General features: G+C 35.5%; 2 protein-coding genes across 3 annotated transcripts; both read right to left on the bottom strand.

Moving 5' to 3' along the window:
• Positions 1 to 249: 249 nt before the first annotated feature.
• Positions 250 to 2429, bottom strand: LOC105108499 (uncharacterized). 2 transcript variants are annotated; one of them, XM_011002861.1, is made up of 6 exons: positions 2328 to 2429; positions 1870 to 2263; positions 1642 to 1718; positions 1510 to 1546; positions 1287 to 1386; positions 250 to 1166 (listed from the first exon to the last, which is right to left on the bottom strand). In XM_011002861.1, exons 2-6 carry the CDS (start codon positions 2144 to 2146, stop codon positions 554 to 556), a joined length of 1104 nt encoding a protein of 367 aa, XP_011001163.1. In that variant the 5' UTR covers positions 2147 to 2263; positions 2328 to 2429; the 3' UTR covers positions 250 to 553. The 2 variants fall into 2 exon arrangements, with proteins under 2 accessions (XP_011001163.1, XP_011001232.1); XM_011002930.1 differs by lacking the exon at positions 2328 to 2429 and adding an exon at positions 2269 to 2292 and having other exon boundaries at positions 1870 to 2178.
• A 7450-nt stretch (positions 2430 to 9879) lies between these two features.
• Positions 9880 to 14832, bottom strand: LOC105108630 (Outer membrane OMP85 family protein). The gene is made up of 4 exons (XM_011003046.1): positions 14269 to 14832; positions 13099 to 13584; positions 10818 to 11327; positions 9880 to 10291 (listed from the first exon to the last, which is right to left on the bottom strand). Exons 1-4 carry the CDS (start codon positions 14740 to 14742, stop codon positions 10208 to 10210), a joined length of 1554 nt encoding a protein of 517 aa, XP_011001348.1. The 5' UTR covers positions 14743 to 14832; the 3' UTR covers positions 9880 to 10207.
• Between the last annotated feature and the right edge of the window lie 547 nt (positions 14833 to 15379).

Here is a 15379-nt window from a genome sequence, read left to right on the forward strand (position 1 = left end):
CCCTAAATGTTACTCGTCAGAGCCCCTAAATAAACAGAGTGTAAATGCATGTCCCCTGGATTAACGTAACTAAAAAAACTACTTTTTACTCTATCCACTATACTTGTAGGCTTACAAGAATACAGAGAAAGAGTTTAACATAGCTATAGATATGTAAAGATAACATAATTAAACGATTTCCATTCATATGATTTGAGTAGTTCAATGTCATTTTTATTTTTATTTTGTTTGAAAGGTAGCTAGCAAGAGTTGCTAAATTATTGGAGACCTATACATACATACATACATACATATATTCACTGATCAGAAAACAATTCCCAGAACCCAATGTGCATGCTTTGTAATGCTAAAAATACTCATCTATTCATTGGTAACACCAACTAGAGCCTACAACTAGCTTGTGATTTTGCATACAAAGCAAATTAACAAAAAAACAACAACAAAAGATCAAATAATGAATACTATTACCTTGTATGCAGGTAAGGAAATTATCTTTAAGCATGTTGTTACTGCAAAAGTAAGTACCTCAAGATCTCACTTAGAATTGTCTCATTCATAAAGTCAGATCTAGAGTACTTGCCATCCTTGCATGTTTCCCACTTCCATCTCCTTCCATCGATCCGCCAAGCTTTGAGGATGAGGATGAAGATGAAGACAACGAAAGAGACAAAGTACCATCAACTTCACAACCTTCCACAAACTTTTCAAGTTCATCATCATCTTTTGTTGCTAGTTTCAGTGACAAGTTCAAATCCAAGTTGCAATCTGGATCCAAAGTCTTTCTCTTTAAACCCTTTTGCATTTCTTGAATTGTTCTCCAATTTCTGTCAGCGCAACTAGAGGTGTTCAAAAAATCCACTTGATCTAATATTCCTGATCTCTCTTGCAACTTGGTTATGAAATCGGACTCCATTGAGCTGGGTGTACTTTCATTCTGTTGGGATACTTGGAACAACTGGACCGCTTCAAGAGATTGATGAGTTCTACCTGTAACTTTCCCATTCAGAGAAGGAATGTGGACACTCGAACCATAATTAAGTGAATTGTGATTGTTACATCCAATTTCTGAGCCATACAGTCCATGTTTGACTCTATTGAGTGCAGTTCCTCCCATATAAGCACTGCACATCATGTGGTCATGACCTATCCAAGAAGCATCTCCATATCTTGAAGGCGGGAGAAAGAGGGAGAGAGAGAAAGAGATCATAGTTAGGATATACCAATTATTAGAATCTCAAATTGGTTAATTATTGGAGTAGGAGTATAAGGAGTTAAGATTTCCATACCTTAAATTGAAAGGAGATCTTTGATTGAAATCTTGTGGCATGGCAAGTTGCCTAAGGTTGCAGATAGGGTTATCCCCGCCTTCGAATAAAAGCCCTTGGCCTATCAAGAATATCTCCTAAGTCAGGGAGAGTACATCCCCCTAGAGAAACCCTAATTCTCTCTCTATTTGCACAGGAAAGCTTACTTCTTTGATAAAAAGAAAAGGATCAATGAATAATTTACCTTGACCGGGATCCTCACTCCTCTTGCTTCTGTACATCTAACCAAACAATACATGCGCAAAATTAATTAGGGAAATCAGGCTAAATACATCAATAAACACTGTTACTTGTGTAATACCATAGATGAAAATACCTGAAGATGGCTTTTCACATGAGCAATGTTAAGGTCTTTAATATTCATCATCTGAAGAACAAGCTTTGGTGTTGCTCCTGCACAGATCAATACAGTTAATGCCACCCATCAGAAGCAAATTCCTCTTAGAATTCTCCCGTTATCAATGAACAAGAACAAATTAAATCATTTAACGAAAAAAACCAAATAGAAAAAAGAAGATGACTAGAGTTGTAACCAAGTACTAACTGTCTTGTCCTCCTAGTCTTTCAACAGCATGAACAAAGCAAAGATGAAGATCCGGCGTCCATCGGAGCCTTGGCATCTTAGAACGAATATATTGCCGAAAGGATCCATTAGCTGCCTTCTTTTTATTTTCTTCAATTGAGCTGTTGCTTGTGCTCTGTCCTTCATTTTTTGATTTAAAATTAATTCCATCCACCTCCTCCTCATCACCTTCATCTTGTCCAACTTTTTCGTCAGAATAGCTTGACTTAGAGCCTTCAAAACTATCACTTCCCTTCATCTTTCGTAGCTTAGCTGTCTTCCTTATCAATTCTATGTGAATGATCAAGAAACAGTGATTAGGAATTTTAGTGTCGTCTTATAAAATGACTTTTGATGTTTCAGTTTCAATATCTTTCTTACCTGAGGGCAGAGGAAATGGATATATATATATATATATATATAGACACACACACACACACTTTAGGAATAAAATCAGATAAGCATCGGTAATAATAATTAATATTTACAAGACTTGGAATTCAAAACCCTAGCCCTTGAATATGTAGCTCTAGCTGACTCTTTGAACTGTCTTGCTAATAGCTTGTCTACTTTTTATACTTATTTATGACATACATGCATATATAATGTAGTTTGTCATGCATTTATTATACCATGTATGTATGCATGTAGATGAATGAATGATAGATAATTGAATACGTGTGCGTGGAGAATGGCATTTAGCATGTACAATAGCTTGTATTTATAATTCTTCTTCAAAATATTCGGTATTTATCAAATTTTGATTAAAAAAAGAGAGTATATACTCATGATCAGCTTGAATAACTCTTTTAAAAAATACTATAAAAAATAATTGAACAATGCCTCTGAGAATCACAAGTTAAAAAATATAATAAGTAAATTTATACACACACACACACACACACACTCTATATATAAATAATTGAGTCATAGTTTATTTATTAGCATGGTTCATTAATTGCCGAGGCTCGGTGAATTTGGACAGCATAATATGATACATAGAAGTAGCTTTTTCTTTTTTTCTATTCTTCAAACTCATGTTTCTATATAATTGGGACCTCTAATGATGCATAATGTAATGGAATTTCTATGAACTTATTTGAAAGGTTTTCTTTATGGCATTAATTCTCAAAGAAAAAGTTATGCTCATATGGTCAGCCTGTGACTCGTAGATCGAGGAAGGCATGCTGCGTTTGCTACAAATTAATGATATATAGGAGAGAAATTAAGGCAAGAAAAATTGCTGAACATTATGCGCATGTGTGCAAAAAAGAATACCATAGCTCATCAATCAATGGAGGATATCCCTATCAAACTTCGCTGGCTGTCACTCATCAGTCATCACACACAACTTAACTTGGAAAAATGTATGCCCCCCGTACTGGCTTTGCGTCGAGAATCACGGGTTTTGTCTTTCTTTATCGAAGACTCCTTACCCTGGCACCCATGTCAACAACTCTTCGATTTCTCTTGGGTCTTTGTGAGTGTAGGAGTACATTTGCTACGCCCTAATTCTCTTGTTAATTATGATTTTAATCTTGACATATTACTCCAAATTAATTATAAGAATCCACACCTAACGAAAACCACGCCAAACTCGACTGCTCTAATTGACGGGGCACCTGGACAAGAGAATGTTCGTGTTATTTGAACACTTTTAGCAGGCTTAGAAGACTAGCAGTTCTACTAATAGGATAAGAGTGAGTTGGAAAAGGCGATTCTTCTCATTCCTTCCCTTGATCTGACAGAGCAGAGTAAGAAGGCCCTAAAGAACACTACCAGAAATCCGAGGCAAGCGCATAAGAGAGCTAGCTTGTATAAGAGTCATAAGAGGACTAAAAAGAGAAAAATAACACTGAGAACCAATTGGTGATGAGTTTTCTCAGATATGCAAGTGCGATGTGCTAATTTGTACGCCGGAAAGAAAAAAAGCCAATTGAATCACCATACCGGGTTTAGTTATAATTTGATCGGAGAATCGTCCTCTATAAAAGTTAAGATATAATTTATTTTCAATTATTAGCAAATATCAAGAACCCATGTCAGATATGGATTTTTTATTATTATTTTTACAAGCAAAATAAAGCCTGTTAAAGGCTGGACAAGCATCCCAAAGGGTTGTGAGTTTTATAAATCCAGCATACAATTAAAACAAACAGATAGCTAGGCCTTCTCATTTCAATCTCCTAGCAATTGCCATTTCCATAACCTAATGCACAACAGTAGTCATGAACAATAATACCCTAGAAGAAGCAAATTGTGGAGAGGAGCCATACCAGTTTCAAATCCAAGCCTGAAACTCACACTCTATTCACCCCTTGTTAAGCAAGGTTGTCAGCCATAGACTTTGCCTCTCTTGAAACATATAGAATGTCAGATATGGAATTCGGCCTGGGAGTTGGTTTAGGAAAATTGTTCCAAGATCATGATTATGAAAGTTAAATGCCCAAAGATAATATTTAGATTAAGAAGATAACTAGCTAGACAAAGCTCGGAACACCATTTAATTACAAGAAACTTGAGCGATGGTCAGTCGCTGACTAAGAAGAACAACTCCATTGGATGTGCTCCATCTTGACCTTACGGCTGGTTTTGGCATGGGCCAGCATTTGAAAATTGAAAAAACATTATAAAACTGCGGGATGCATATATATTAGTGAGGAAATGAACTAAATAAAGACCCAAATAGACTAGAGCTAGCAAGTCTAAAAGGATATTATAACTATTAACTACTGCCTTGACTCCCATCTTTATTCAAAATTAGCTGCGCGTCTTCGCATGCATAAGTTGAATTTAATTAATTAATTATATATAATTTTTTTTATAATGTTTTAAAATTGATAGACTTATCATTTTTCTTCAACTTAATTTTGTAAGGAAATATTTCATTTTAGTATTTTAATTAATAAATAATGGGGTATAAGATTCGGGTCCGCGCGTGATTATATGAATTTAATACAAGTATTTGTAGAATAGGAAAACTACTGTACCAGTGTACCTGATATCGTAGTTTCTTAAAAGGAAGGAGAATGGATACCTCATCCCGGTTTAAGGCAGTGACTAATTAACTTTAATTTAACTTCAAATTTATATTAGATCAAATTAATAGCAATTAATACATTACCGTATTTGAATTTATAAAGATGACAGTTGTCAGTATTGGTATTAGAGATTGTATAAAACAATTTGTTGCTCGGTTCTTGTACTTCATGGTTTCCTTGTCAAATCCAATTGATGGGAATTGCTTAGCATATTTTCCGTCTCGGAGGGGCCTCCCTCTCAAATTATATATAGACGAATATTCTGCGCGAGTCCAGAAATAATTGACCAGGGCGAGCAACATTGGCTTAAGAAAATTAATGATGAAAAGAGAGTAGAATAATTCTGTGCACAAAAGTAAAATTAATTACTAGTGTCAAGAGTTCCAAGCTCCAATAATTACGTCCTCAACCTTCAACTTCGATTTGATTATTGAGAAAAGAAAGGATTTTCTTTTCTAACAAAAGAATCGATTTGATTATTGTGATGTCTGGCTTCCATACCAATCTAGTTCTTGAATTTCATTTGAAAAACGATCGATCTTGTAATTTAATCAAACTGCATAGTCCACTCAACCAGAAAAATTTAGACTTCGGCAGCATTTTGATGCGGTCAACAAATTCCATCGGAGGGTCCTGTCGAATAGTCCATTCAACCAGAAAATTAATATACAAAACAAAAACAAAAACTCATTTTCAAATTTAGATAGATACACAGGGCTTTATGACAAGCTAGCAGTGTCTCAAGATCCCGAGTTTTCCTCCGTTATTTAATTTAATGATTGAGTATATATATATGACTTTTCAATTTAATTTAATTTTGTTTAAGTTCTCTCACTTTCATCCCACTTAAAATATAATTGTGATCAACAGCATGCATGTGGGTGTAAAAACCACAACTTCTCTAAAAAACAAAAATGTATGGATACAATAATTACTCGGCCTATGTGTTGTTTGTCCTAAACTTGTGGGTTTTCACAGTCAATTAAAGAGGAAAAATTAAAAAAGAATTATATAACGTAACGTATCTTTAACAATTATTTGATGGAAACTAAAAGCTAGCAATAAATTCTTACACTTATTAGGATTGAAATTTGCATAGATTAATTTACATTTTTTTATATGTAAATTTAATTTTAATTTGACGAGAATTTTTGTCCACTTAGTAAAAAATGCTATATTACAACATTAAAAAAAATTATCAATTCAAAATTTTAAATTTTATGTTGATAGCTGAAGTTTTATTATAGTTTCATATTGTTTATATCTTCTTTTATTATTATTATTATTATTAGTATTATTATTATTATTATTATTATTATTATTATTATTATTATTATTATTATTATTATTATTATTATTATTATTATTATTATATAAAGGCTGGATTAGAGGAGGGCATAGCACTATATCTTATGAATTGTAAAATAATTAATGAGAACAATATCTACAACATTTGAACCCTTGGATATACTAAATTTAATAAATAAAAACATGATATCTTATATATATATATAATTTGTTTTTAGGTGGTTATAGGCCGCGATAGTTTCATGATTTTTTATAGTTCATGTCAAAAGATCATCATCGTTTAACAAGTGAGTCGATGTTCAAGAAAATTGCACTTGATTTCACCCACACGAACCATTTAATTTCAGGTTTTGACATGAAAGGAAAAGTAGCACATAGTATTAATTCTGCCGGAAACCTAATATTCCATCCTCGTGTACTCTAACTACATTTAGAGGCTACGTGTATATGTAATGAAATCTTTACATGACAAATAATTAACCTAACTTAAGATTTTTCTACTTTCTTTTTGCTAAAAAAAAAAAAAATACCCAGCATCACGAGGGTCTTGAGAGAAACCACCGCCCAAGAGCCAGTGGTTTCTTTTGGCAAAGTCATCTTTTGATATAGCTGGCTGGTGTCAAAATTAAATTTATTAGGCGTGGGGGAGTAACTAAGAATGTCTTTGAATGAAAAAAAAAAAAAACCTTAAAATTAATCCATCTATATATAGTTTTAATTACAATGGTTGGGCTCGGATCTCATTCGTTGGGCTGGTGCACGTTTGATAAAATCTGTTGCCAGATTTAATGAGTCAATTCAACTTTGATCTAAGAAAATTAAAAACAAAGCTAAAATGAGTTTATTCAAGGATGAACTTGATCAATTGTTTATATAAATATAAAAAGAAAAAAAAATCAATTCAACCAGATTGTCTGATATGTTCAACCTGCAGCGAGAGTTACTTGCAGGCTGCGGTCTGTTGCATAATTAATACATAGTTAACTTTAGTCTCATCTAAGTCTTACTTAAAGGCATGCCGTTACCTCCGAATAATAAATGCCTAGCAATTACTTATTAGTTCGAAAGAAATTAGGTGTCTCCATGTTTTTGTTCACTTCTTCCTAGGAGAGTTTGGAATCACAACACAACATATCAGATGAAATGAAATGTACTTGATAAGAAATTCTAAGAGATCAATGCTCCTGCTAGCTAGCATCCAATAAAAAAAAAAAGGATAATTAATTAACAGATGCTGTTTCGAAATATATGTGTGTGTGCAGATCATTTCTAAATCATTAGCAATCGTATAGGCTGGTTTCCCTGTGAGAACTATTAAAATAAAGCTAGAATTATTTTGGGTCTGGGACTGGGACTGGGACTGGGAGCTTCGGCATCGAACACCTAACCTGTGAAGTCAACTCGCAACAGGACCTTTGTTTTTCTTCTATTTGCCCACTGTTTCTTTAATCTACTTTTCTATTGTGCATGAGAATACGTGAACCTATTAATGCGGATCTACCATCCTTTGAGAACGAGGATGTCTGTCTTTTTCCTGGCTGCATATGCAACACACAACTGTCTTTAACACATCATCATCATCATCATGTAGAGTCCATGCATGATGCAATATTGCCAACATGATGCATGTGATATGGCGACCATATTCGACACCTGCTGCCCTTTCAGGTTTTTCACCAATGAAAGCTTCACGTTCAAACAAGAGCATAACAACTACTGTTCCCTCATTGTATTAAGTTTTTGGTATATATGGAAAGCCTTATTTCACAAGCATCAATACCATCACTAGTCAAATAATTGATCCATGATCAGCTTAATTATGAATACCATCCGATTCATAAAGGTGGTCACAATCAAACAACTGGTCAAGTTTAGATGGAAGTTCCTGAAGTTGTGAAATGGGATATGCTTACTAATTAACATTGTGTGTTAGATTAAGCAGAAGAAAACGCTAGTTAATTAATTGATTGAGTTGCCTTCACATAGGAAACGTATGCATGGACTGAAAGGAAATTTATAATATCGAACATTAATTTTGCAATATGCAGAATATGCTAATTGATCTCATAGGCATGTTTTGTCTCCTTTCAAGCATTTTTTTTTCCCCACCACAGCGACGGCCGTGACAAATTACCGTCATTCGTATTTCCCTAGTAATATAGGCTAGTTGCATGAATCTCGTGGTAGCAATTTGCAACGTTGAACTAGCACTTCTCTCTTCTTTTTTTAAAGTTGAAAGAACTAGCACTTCTTCAAGCACCATGTTAACATCCATTGTCGGGCCATTAATTTGTTACTGCAGGAAAAGGAGTGAAATTACTTTTTTTATTAGTCAATTAGGCTGTTACTAACTAGTTTGATTTAGTTAATTTATAATTTTTTATAGCTAGACAGGCCCCATTCATAAAAGAAGACCAAAAACAGAAGGGGAGAGAGAGAGAGATGGAGATGCCGAGAGTGATTCGCAGTTCTTTTCTTTTCCACACAACAATTGAAAGTATAGTTTGGAATCCAGTGAGGATCATTAATTTTCCCGATGGTCTCTTCAGATTAGGTCTTGCTTCTTGACTTAGCAGATCCTATATAGAGCTGGCTTCCTCTACATGGATTTGATTGACGGCGAAACTGCTGGCTCTAGTGCAATGACCTTGTAACCTCATGTAGTCCCTTTTTGACAGAAAAATTAGATTTCAAGTCCTTAAAGAGGGGACCGTGCGAAATGAATGTGCCAGCAAGAGATTCACCATGGCCTGGCGCCAATTGACTGCCTTTTTTAAACAATAATTGACTGCCAAAATCATCTAAGTTAATTTTGACAAGCGAAACGTTGCAAGCATCGCTATGTCTACAGTAGAACCATTTCATATCAACCCCAAGAGAATCTATAACTCCCCATTCACTAATTATCATCTTCGATTGACTGTAACCTCAATGGCCCATGCATGAATTCGTCACCTTTGCGGAGAAAAAAATAAAGGAAAGAGGCAGGAGATTAAAAGCATCGGCCATATATATAGATGTACCTTCCCTCAAGCTGCTATTGGACTCCATATTAAGTGATGATTTCGTCTTCCTTCAGCTTCTCAAATACTCAAGAATCGAGTGTTGAACTAATTCACTTGAAAGTTCTGGGATTGAGGATCATTAAAACACAGCTTATTGTGAAAAGGTGGGAAACTAGTCGCTAATTGGGCCAACAAAAAGAAAGCCCAGCTTAAAAGGACACAGTCCATCCTCTTACAAAGTCAGGCTGCTGTCTGAGCACGGTACCTCGTGAATTTCTGGGCCATTCAATTTAGCCTTGCCAGGTCTACTATTTCCCTGGAAGCCTACCATCTCAGGCTGGGCCTGCTACCCGCATGTTTTATATTTTGTATCAATCTACTTCCCCTTTATTGGAATTTCTTTCATCAAAATTTCCTGCTTCATATTACAAGCCCTTCAAGAAAATAATGAGCTTAGGTCCTCTAGCAACAAGATCAGGTCTAGCACACATGACGACTACTCGTCCTATCTGCCCTCCTTATAGGTTCATAGGTCTCCTAGCTAAAACAGCCACCATTACCGAGATATGCACCCTCCTTAAGCACATTTCACAGTTTCAGCAAATTCAAAGACCATATTAAAATGAATAATCCTGCAGTTCAAGCACAAAAAAAGATTATCTGATTCCCGAGTCGTGACAGGCAATCAACAAAAGGCATGGATAACGATCTAAATACTCTGCCACTCAATGGTTTCATGGAATACCTTATAAAATATGCCGACGTCAATGTTTTGTGTTATCATATTATTTCCCTCTTTTTGTGCACCATAAATTTCCGGGCCGACTTTCCACCATCAAAATTACATTTGAAACAAAAAAATGAAGGCTGAAGGCTGTCTAACGTGTGATTTTCTTCGCAAGGCCAAAAACAAATGGAGAAAAGAAAAGGAAACTCTACCACCTGGCATGGAGGACTTTCTGTATTCTATGATGGAGAAGAAAAGCTGACACGGAATCCTGACTTGCCACGGTCCTCGCCAAATTTCTTCAAGATGTTGCAATAATTCAGCTGGAAATAAATTCAAATTCATTAGAGATGAAATGCCCGACTGAGGTCTTGTAGAAATAAATAAAAGAATAAAAAAACAGATTAAAACAGGAGATATCACTATGAAGTTTTCATTCCCACCTCCTCCATGAGAATAAGAAAATAAATAAATAAGTTTTCATTTCCATTCCCACTCTTCATTTCCATCCCCCATTGATTCCTTTCAACCAAATAACTTCAAAATGGTTTCATTCCCATCATCCATTTCATGTTACTAAACAGCATGTAAGTGGCACAAATTATAATAGTACATTCCATTTATTTGGTATAACAAGAATAAATATTTCATTGAGAGAAACCCTTCCACTGCTCTTTAAGTTCTTTGGTCAATGTTTTGACGAAATAGCTCACATTTTCATGACATTCAAATTTTTTGATGTTGACTTTCCCACTGTTTCAATAGGATTGTGCTCAACAGCTACAATTTAAAGCCCAAAATGTCCTCTGCTGCTTAGGTACAAAATGAAGAAGTAAAAAAATTACTCACCTCCATTCGGAAGAGATTTGTAGGAATAACAACTCCAACTCCTACGGAGCTACGGAATGATTGGGTGAACTTTTGCAAAGAAAAATTCCGATATGAATTTTCTGTTAGTTTGTCGACATTCCCAGCAGAAGCAAAAAGGTGTCCGTGGATTCCTTTTGCACTTAACCACTTTGATGGAAAATCAAAAGAAAAATCTGCAAAAGCAGCAACAGCAAGATCTCCTCCGAGATAATCCCTTCCAGAATCAGCATTCTCATCACCTGGGTTTTTTTGCAATTGTCTTCGAGGCTCAGTAGGGCCAAGACCTTTAGTCCTAAACCCCCATAATGATGTTGGACCACCCAAAGTGCAAACTGGAGATAAGTTGCCTCCAAGGAAGAACCTTTCTGGCAGTGGTGAAGGCATGCTTGAAAATCCAGATCCCCAGGGAAAAACAACACCAGCAGATATTCCCAGGTTCAGTGCAGAATGGTAAAATCCAAGAGGTATGGCACAACGAAGATCAAGCTCCTGTTTTAAGTAAGAAAAGAATGGAAAGCACACAAGATTTAAAAGTGCAAGTAATGGAGATGGAACAAAAACAAAAGGCATCTCATATTCTAATGAGGTATCCAATAGCTAAGTATAATCAACATAGTAGCATAAAGCAGACCAATTTGTTTTAAAATAGAAACCATAGCAAATACAACCACATATACATATATGATGTAAACAGAGAAGACCAGTTGAAAACCTGAAGCTCTTAACCATACTTAAAATTAAATTTATTAATGAAAAATAGCTCATTATCGAACAAATACAGCTCAACAAACAAGAGGTGTGAATTATGCCCAAGTAACATGCAACAACTAATCTATGCTTAATTAACCACTTAACAAACAAAGATTGAGGAGCAGAGCCTTGTGCATGAATTTAAAATGTTGAGAATGACATGTTAGATTTCAAGTTTAGGACAAACAAATCGAAATGCTAGCTTCTGTGTGAACATTTATTTTGTTCCCCAATTAAATTATTTGAGATTAGTATTCTAGAAAGGTACACAAGAAAGGTTTCCAAACCCAGAAAATCTTCATACTCAGCACAACAAACGAAAATTCAAAATTTTCTTTTTAAATTCTTTTGACTTTTTGTCGGTATATACTTCCCTGTTTTTTATGGTCAACCACATCTGAACAATTAGTATATATAGTGTATTTGCTCTCTAGATAAAACCTGTATTGGCAGCCACTGATGGAAACAGAAAATTTTAGGATGGGAATGAGAGCAACAATATGATTAGTTCTTTTTTCTTCAACAAAGAAGCCGGTAGTCGAATATGTTTTCCTTACAAATCTAACAAAAAGTGGCCAAGGAACTTTGTTTGTCATTGTTTTCTTAACGAAAAAGGAAAGAATGGGTAAAAGTGGGCATGGCATGTAGCTTGTCATTTAGAAGTTATGCAGTTTTGGTGCTTCCAACTTCCATGCTTGTACAAGTAGGCATAGAGTTGTCCAAGTGGGGACAATGTTAGCCAGTGAAAGGGATCAACATTAAGCATTCTAGTTGTTGCCTACTAGACTAAAGGACTAAAATATTTCAGTGCAGAATAGTTGACTCCACCATCCATGTACTGTATCCCCCACAAAGCTAGCAGCAAGACAATTACTGATTATCATTAATGGAGTTTGAGTTGACCTGGGGAAAAACTAAAGCCTGGTTCTTAGATCTGTTAGCATGACAAAAATTGAAGTAAAAAATTTGTTTGCTTTTCCTGGAAAAAGGCAAAGTGAGCCCCAACACACAGCCAAAAGAACACCTCAAAAACATAGCTTGAATTAAAATACAGCAGATGGCCATCATTTTCTATGCCAAAATCATGGATGGGAAAGTTTCAGAGATGCAGGGAGAAAAGTTGTAATGTGTTATTAACACATAATAAAAATTACAAGCCATCAATAACTGTGAGGAATAAAAGGTGACCAACAGAGCTTTTCCAGAATCTAAATGGCTGGCCTGAGAGAAAAACAAGGGTACATTTCAGTATGATCTAATCCCACAGCATTGAGATTCAAAACACCAGAGACATTTAGTTTTTATGGTAAAAGAAAACTGACAAAGCTAAGCTACATAAAAACAAATGACATATGGAGAGAGGTGGAGACATGAGCAAAGAAGGCAGTCAAAACAAGCTTGCATACAGCCAAAAAGTGGCAGCATTGCCAGGAAAGAAAAATGCTTGAAAGAACTGAATAAAACAGCTACTAGGAAAATCAGAAGATCAAACATGAAATGAGTATCAAACCTGGCGCAAAAATTGTAAGCTGCGACTATCAGGTGCAAGGCCACCAATTTGGGTAGTAGAAACAAAAGCAAATCCACGAGTTGGCCTCAGAGGTGAATTTCTCCTGTCAATCTTAAATGTGTACTTCAAAGATGAAAGTAAACCATGACCAAGCTGCCCCCTCACTGAACTTGAAGCTGTTCGTGATGGATCTGTCAATGTACGCCAGGCAAGATTGTACACCACATCATGGTTCCTGGTTGAGAATAAGCCAAGAGATAGCCCTAGTGATCGCTCTTTGAAAGAAGAAAACTTTAGGCAGTCTTGAGATTGCAGGAATAGTCGCGCTGTTACCGGGGTCACAAGTCCTTTGAATCTAGGCAAAAACACACCAGCACTTACCTCTGCCTTGTGGTCACAATCATATGCCAGAGTGCCATCCCAAAGATCCCCATAACCAAATATGTTTTTGAACTTGAGTGTACCCTCCAATGTTGATGATGAAGCCTACAAAAAAAAACTTACAATTTCAGGAACCCCTTAGTTTCCAATAAATCTTGAGAAATGAACCTATAGTGTAAAAACGTGAATCAAACTCAGTAGAGATTTTATAATTATGCAAATGCAGAATATTCAGCTATCTAAAGCCCCACTGATACGAATTATAACATTAAACATAAGCATGCCATTATGAGCCCGCATCAAGCACCTTACACTAGACATGTTCAGTTCCATGCACCTAGTCACTAATACGAATATGTAATGACACAAACCAGTTAAGCCATTAAAATCTTTCTATTTCCCCTGTTTTTCAGCAACTAAACACAGCACCAAATCATTAATCGCAAATCAAAAAATTGAAACAAAGTATAAAAATGCCGTTTTATTTGTACCTAGATGGTAGACACTAGACAGTGACCAATTATAGCACCATATTAAACAAAACCAACTACACCAATGCAATTTCTCCCTGCCACTGTTACCATTTCCCGTTTAACAGACGCGCATCGTTATTCAGTCATCAATTAAACAAGCACCAATTTTCCCACATTTCTATCAAAATCACTCACAATCACTAGAACAAAATCAACCACTAGAAATCGAAGCTACAAAGACGCACATTATAACATTATTCAATTACCCAAACACCGCCAATTCCAACTAGAAAAAGAAAACATTCAAGATGTATACCTCGCCTTTGTTGAAAACCCCAATTTCACCCAATAGAGGGCTTTTAGTTTCCACAACATCGACAATCACGTTAGCAGTCCCAGGCAACTCCGGCGGGCCCGAATCAAGCGTGATCTTCACCGAATCAAATATCTCAAGTGCTTGTAACCTAAAATTCACATCGCTTGAAGCCGCAAACAACTCTTTAAAGGTAGACGCATCTTTAAGCGACGCCGTTTCTGCTTCAATCAAAGCGTCTTTAGTTTTCGTGTTTCCTTTGATTACAACATCATGAACACGAATTGGGACCGATTCGTGTTGTATTCGGCGAAAGAAATTCTGGAATCGATTTCGGAGCTTCGCCTTTTGGGATTCGAGGTCCTCGTCCTCGTCCTCGTCCTCGTCCTCGTCGCTTTGTTCGTAGAGGTCTTCTTCGTCTTCATTGTTAGGGTTTTGTACGACCGGGTCGGAAATGTCGGATTCTGGTTCTGCCATGGTGAGAGAGAATTGGGTGAGGCGAGGAGGGAGGGAGAGCGAGGGTTTAGGTGGAGAAGATTTAAGAGTGAGGTGAAGGTGACTTGCGTTTGGTTCTATGGCGTACCGCTTTTTTTTAAGTATTTTTTAATTAAAAATATAGAAATAATATTATTTTTTTATTTTAACATATTAAAATTAGATAAAAAAGTTTTTTTAAAAAAAAACAATTTAATGTTTATAGATGGCTTTGCTGTATGCCCTCGTGTCCTAGTGTGTGTTTTATCCAGTAGGTTAGATATTTTTTAAAAATATTTAATAAAATAAAAATTTTATATTAATATATTAAAATCATTAAGAAAAAATCAGAAACACGTTTTTGATGCGCCCCGAGAACAGTTGTCGTCAAGCTCCCTGAACTGCCTTCTGCGTTATTAACACTTGGTGTAGTTGAAATTCAGATTGTATTTAGAAATTAGAGGAATACCTGAAAAGGGTTGAACTGGAATTAGAGAAATAAGATAAATCATTGTTTTTGTTTTTTTATATATGTATATATATACACACGCGGGCGTATTTAGACCAACTTAAATATATCTTAATTAATTTTATAAATTTTAAAATTAATATTTTAATTAATTTTACAACTTTTAAAATT

Source organism: Populus euphratica, unplaced genomic scaffold (genome assembly GCF_000495115.2).
Source record: "Populus euphratica unplaced genomic scaffold, PopEup_1.0 scaffold1.1, whole genome shotgun sequence".
NCBI lineage: Eukaryota > Viridiplantae > Streptophyta > Magnoliopsida > Malpighiales > Salicaceae > Populus > Populus euphratica.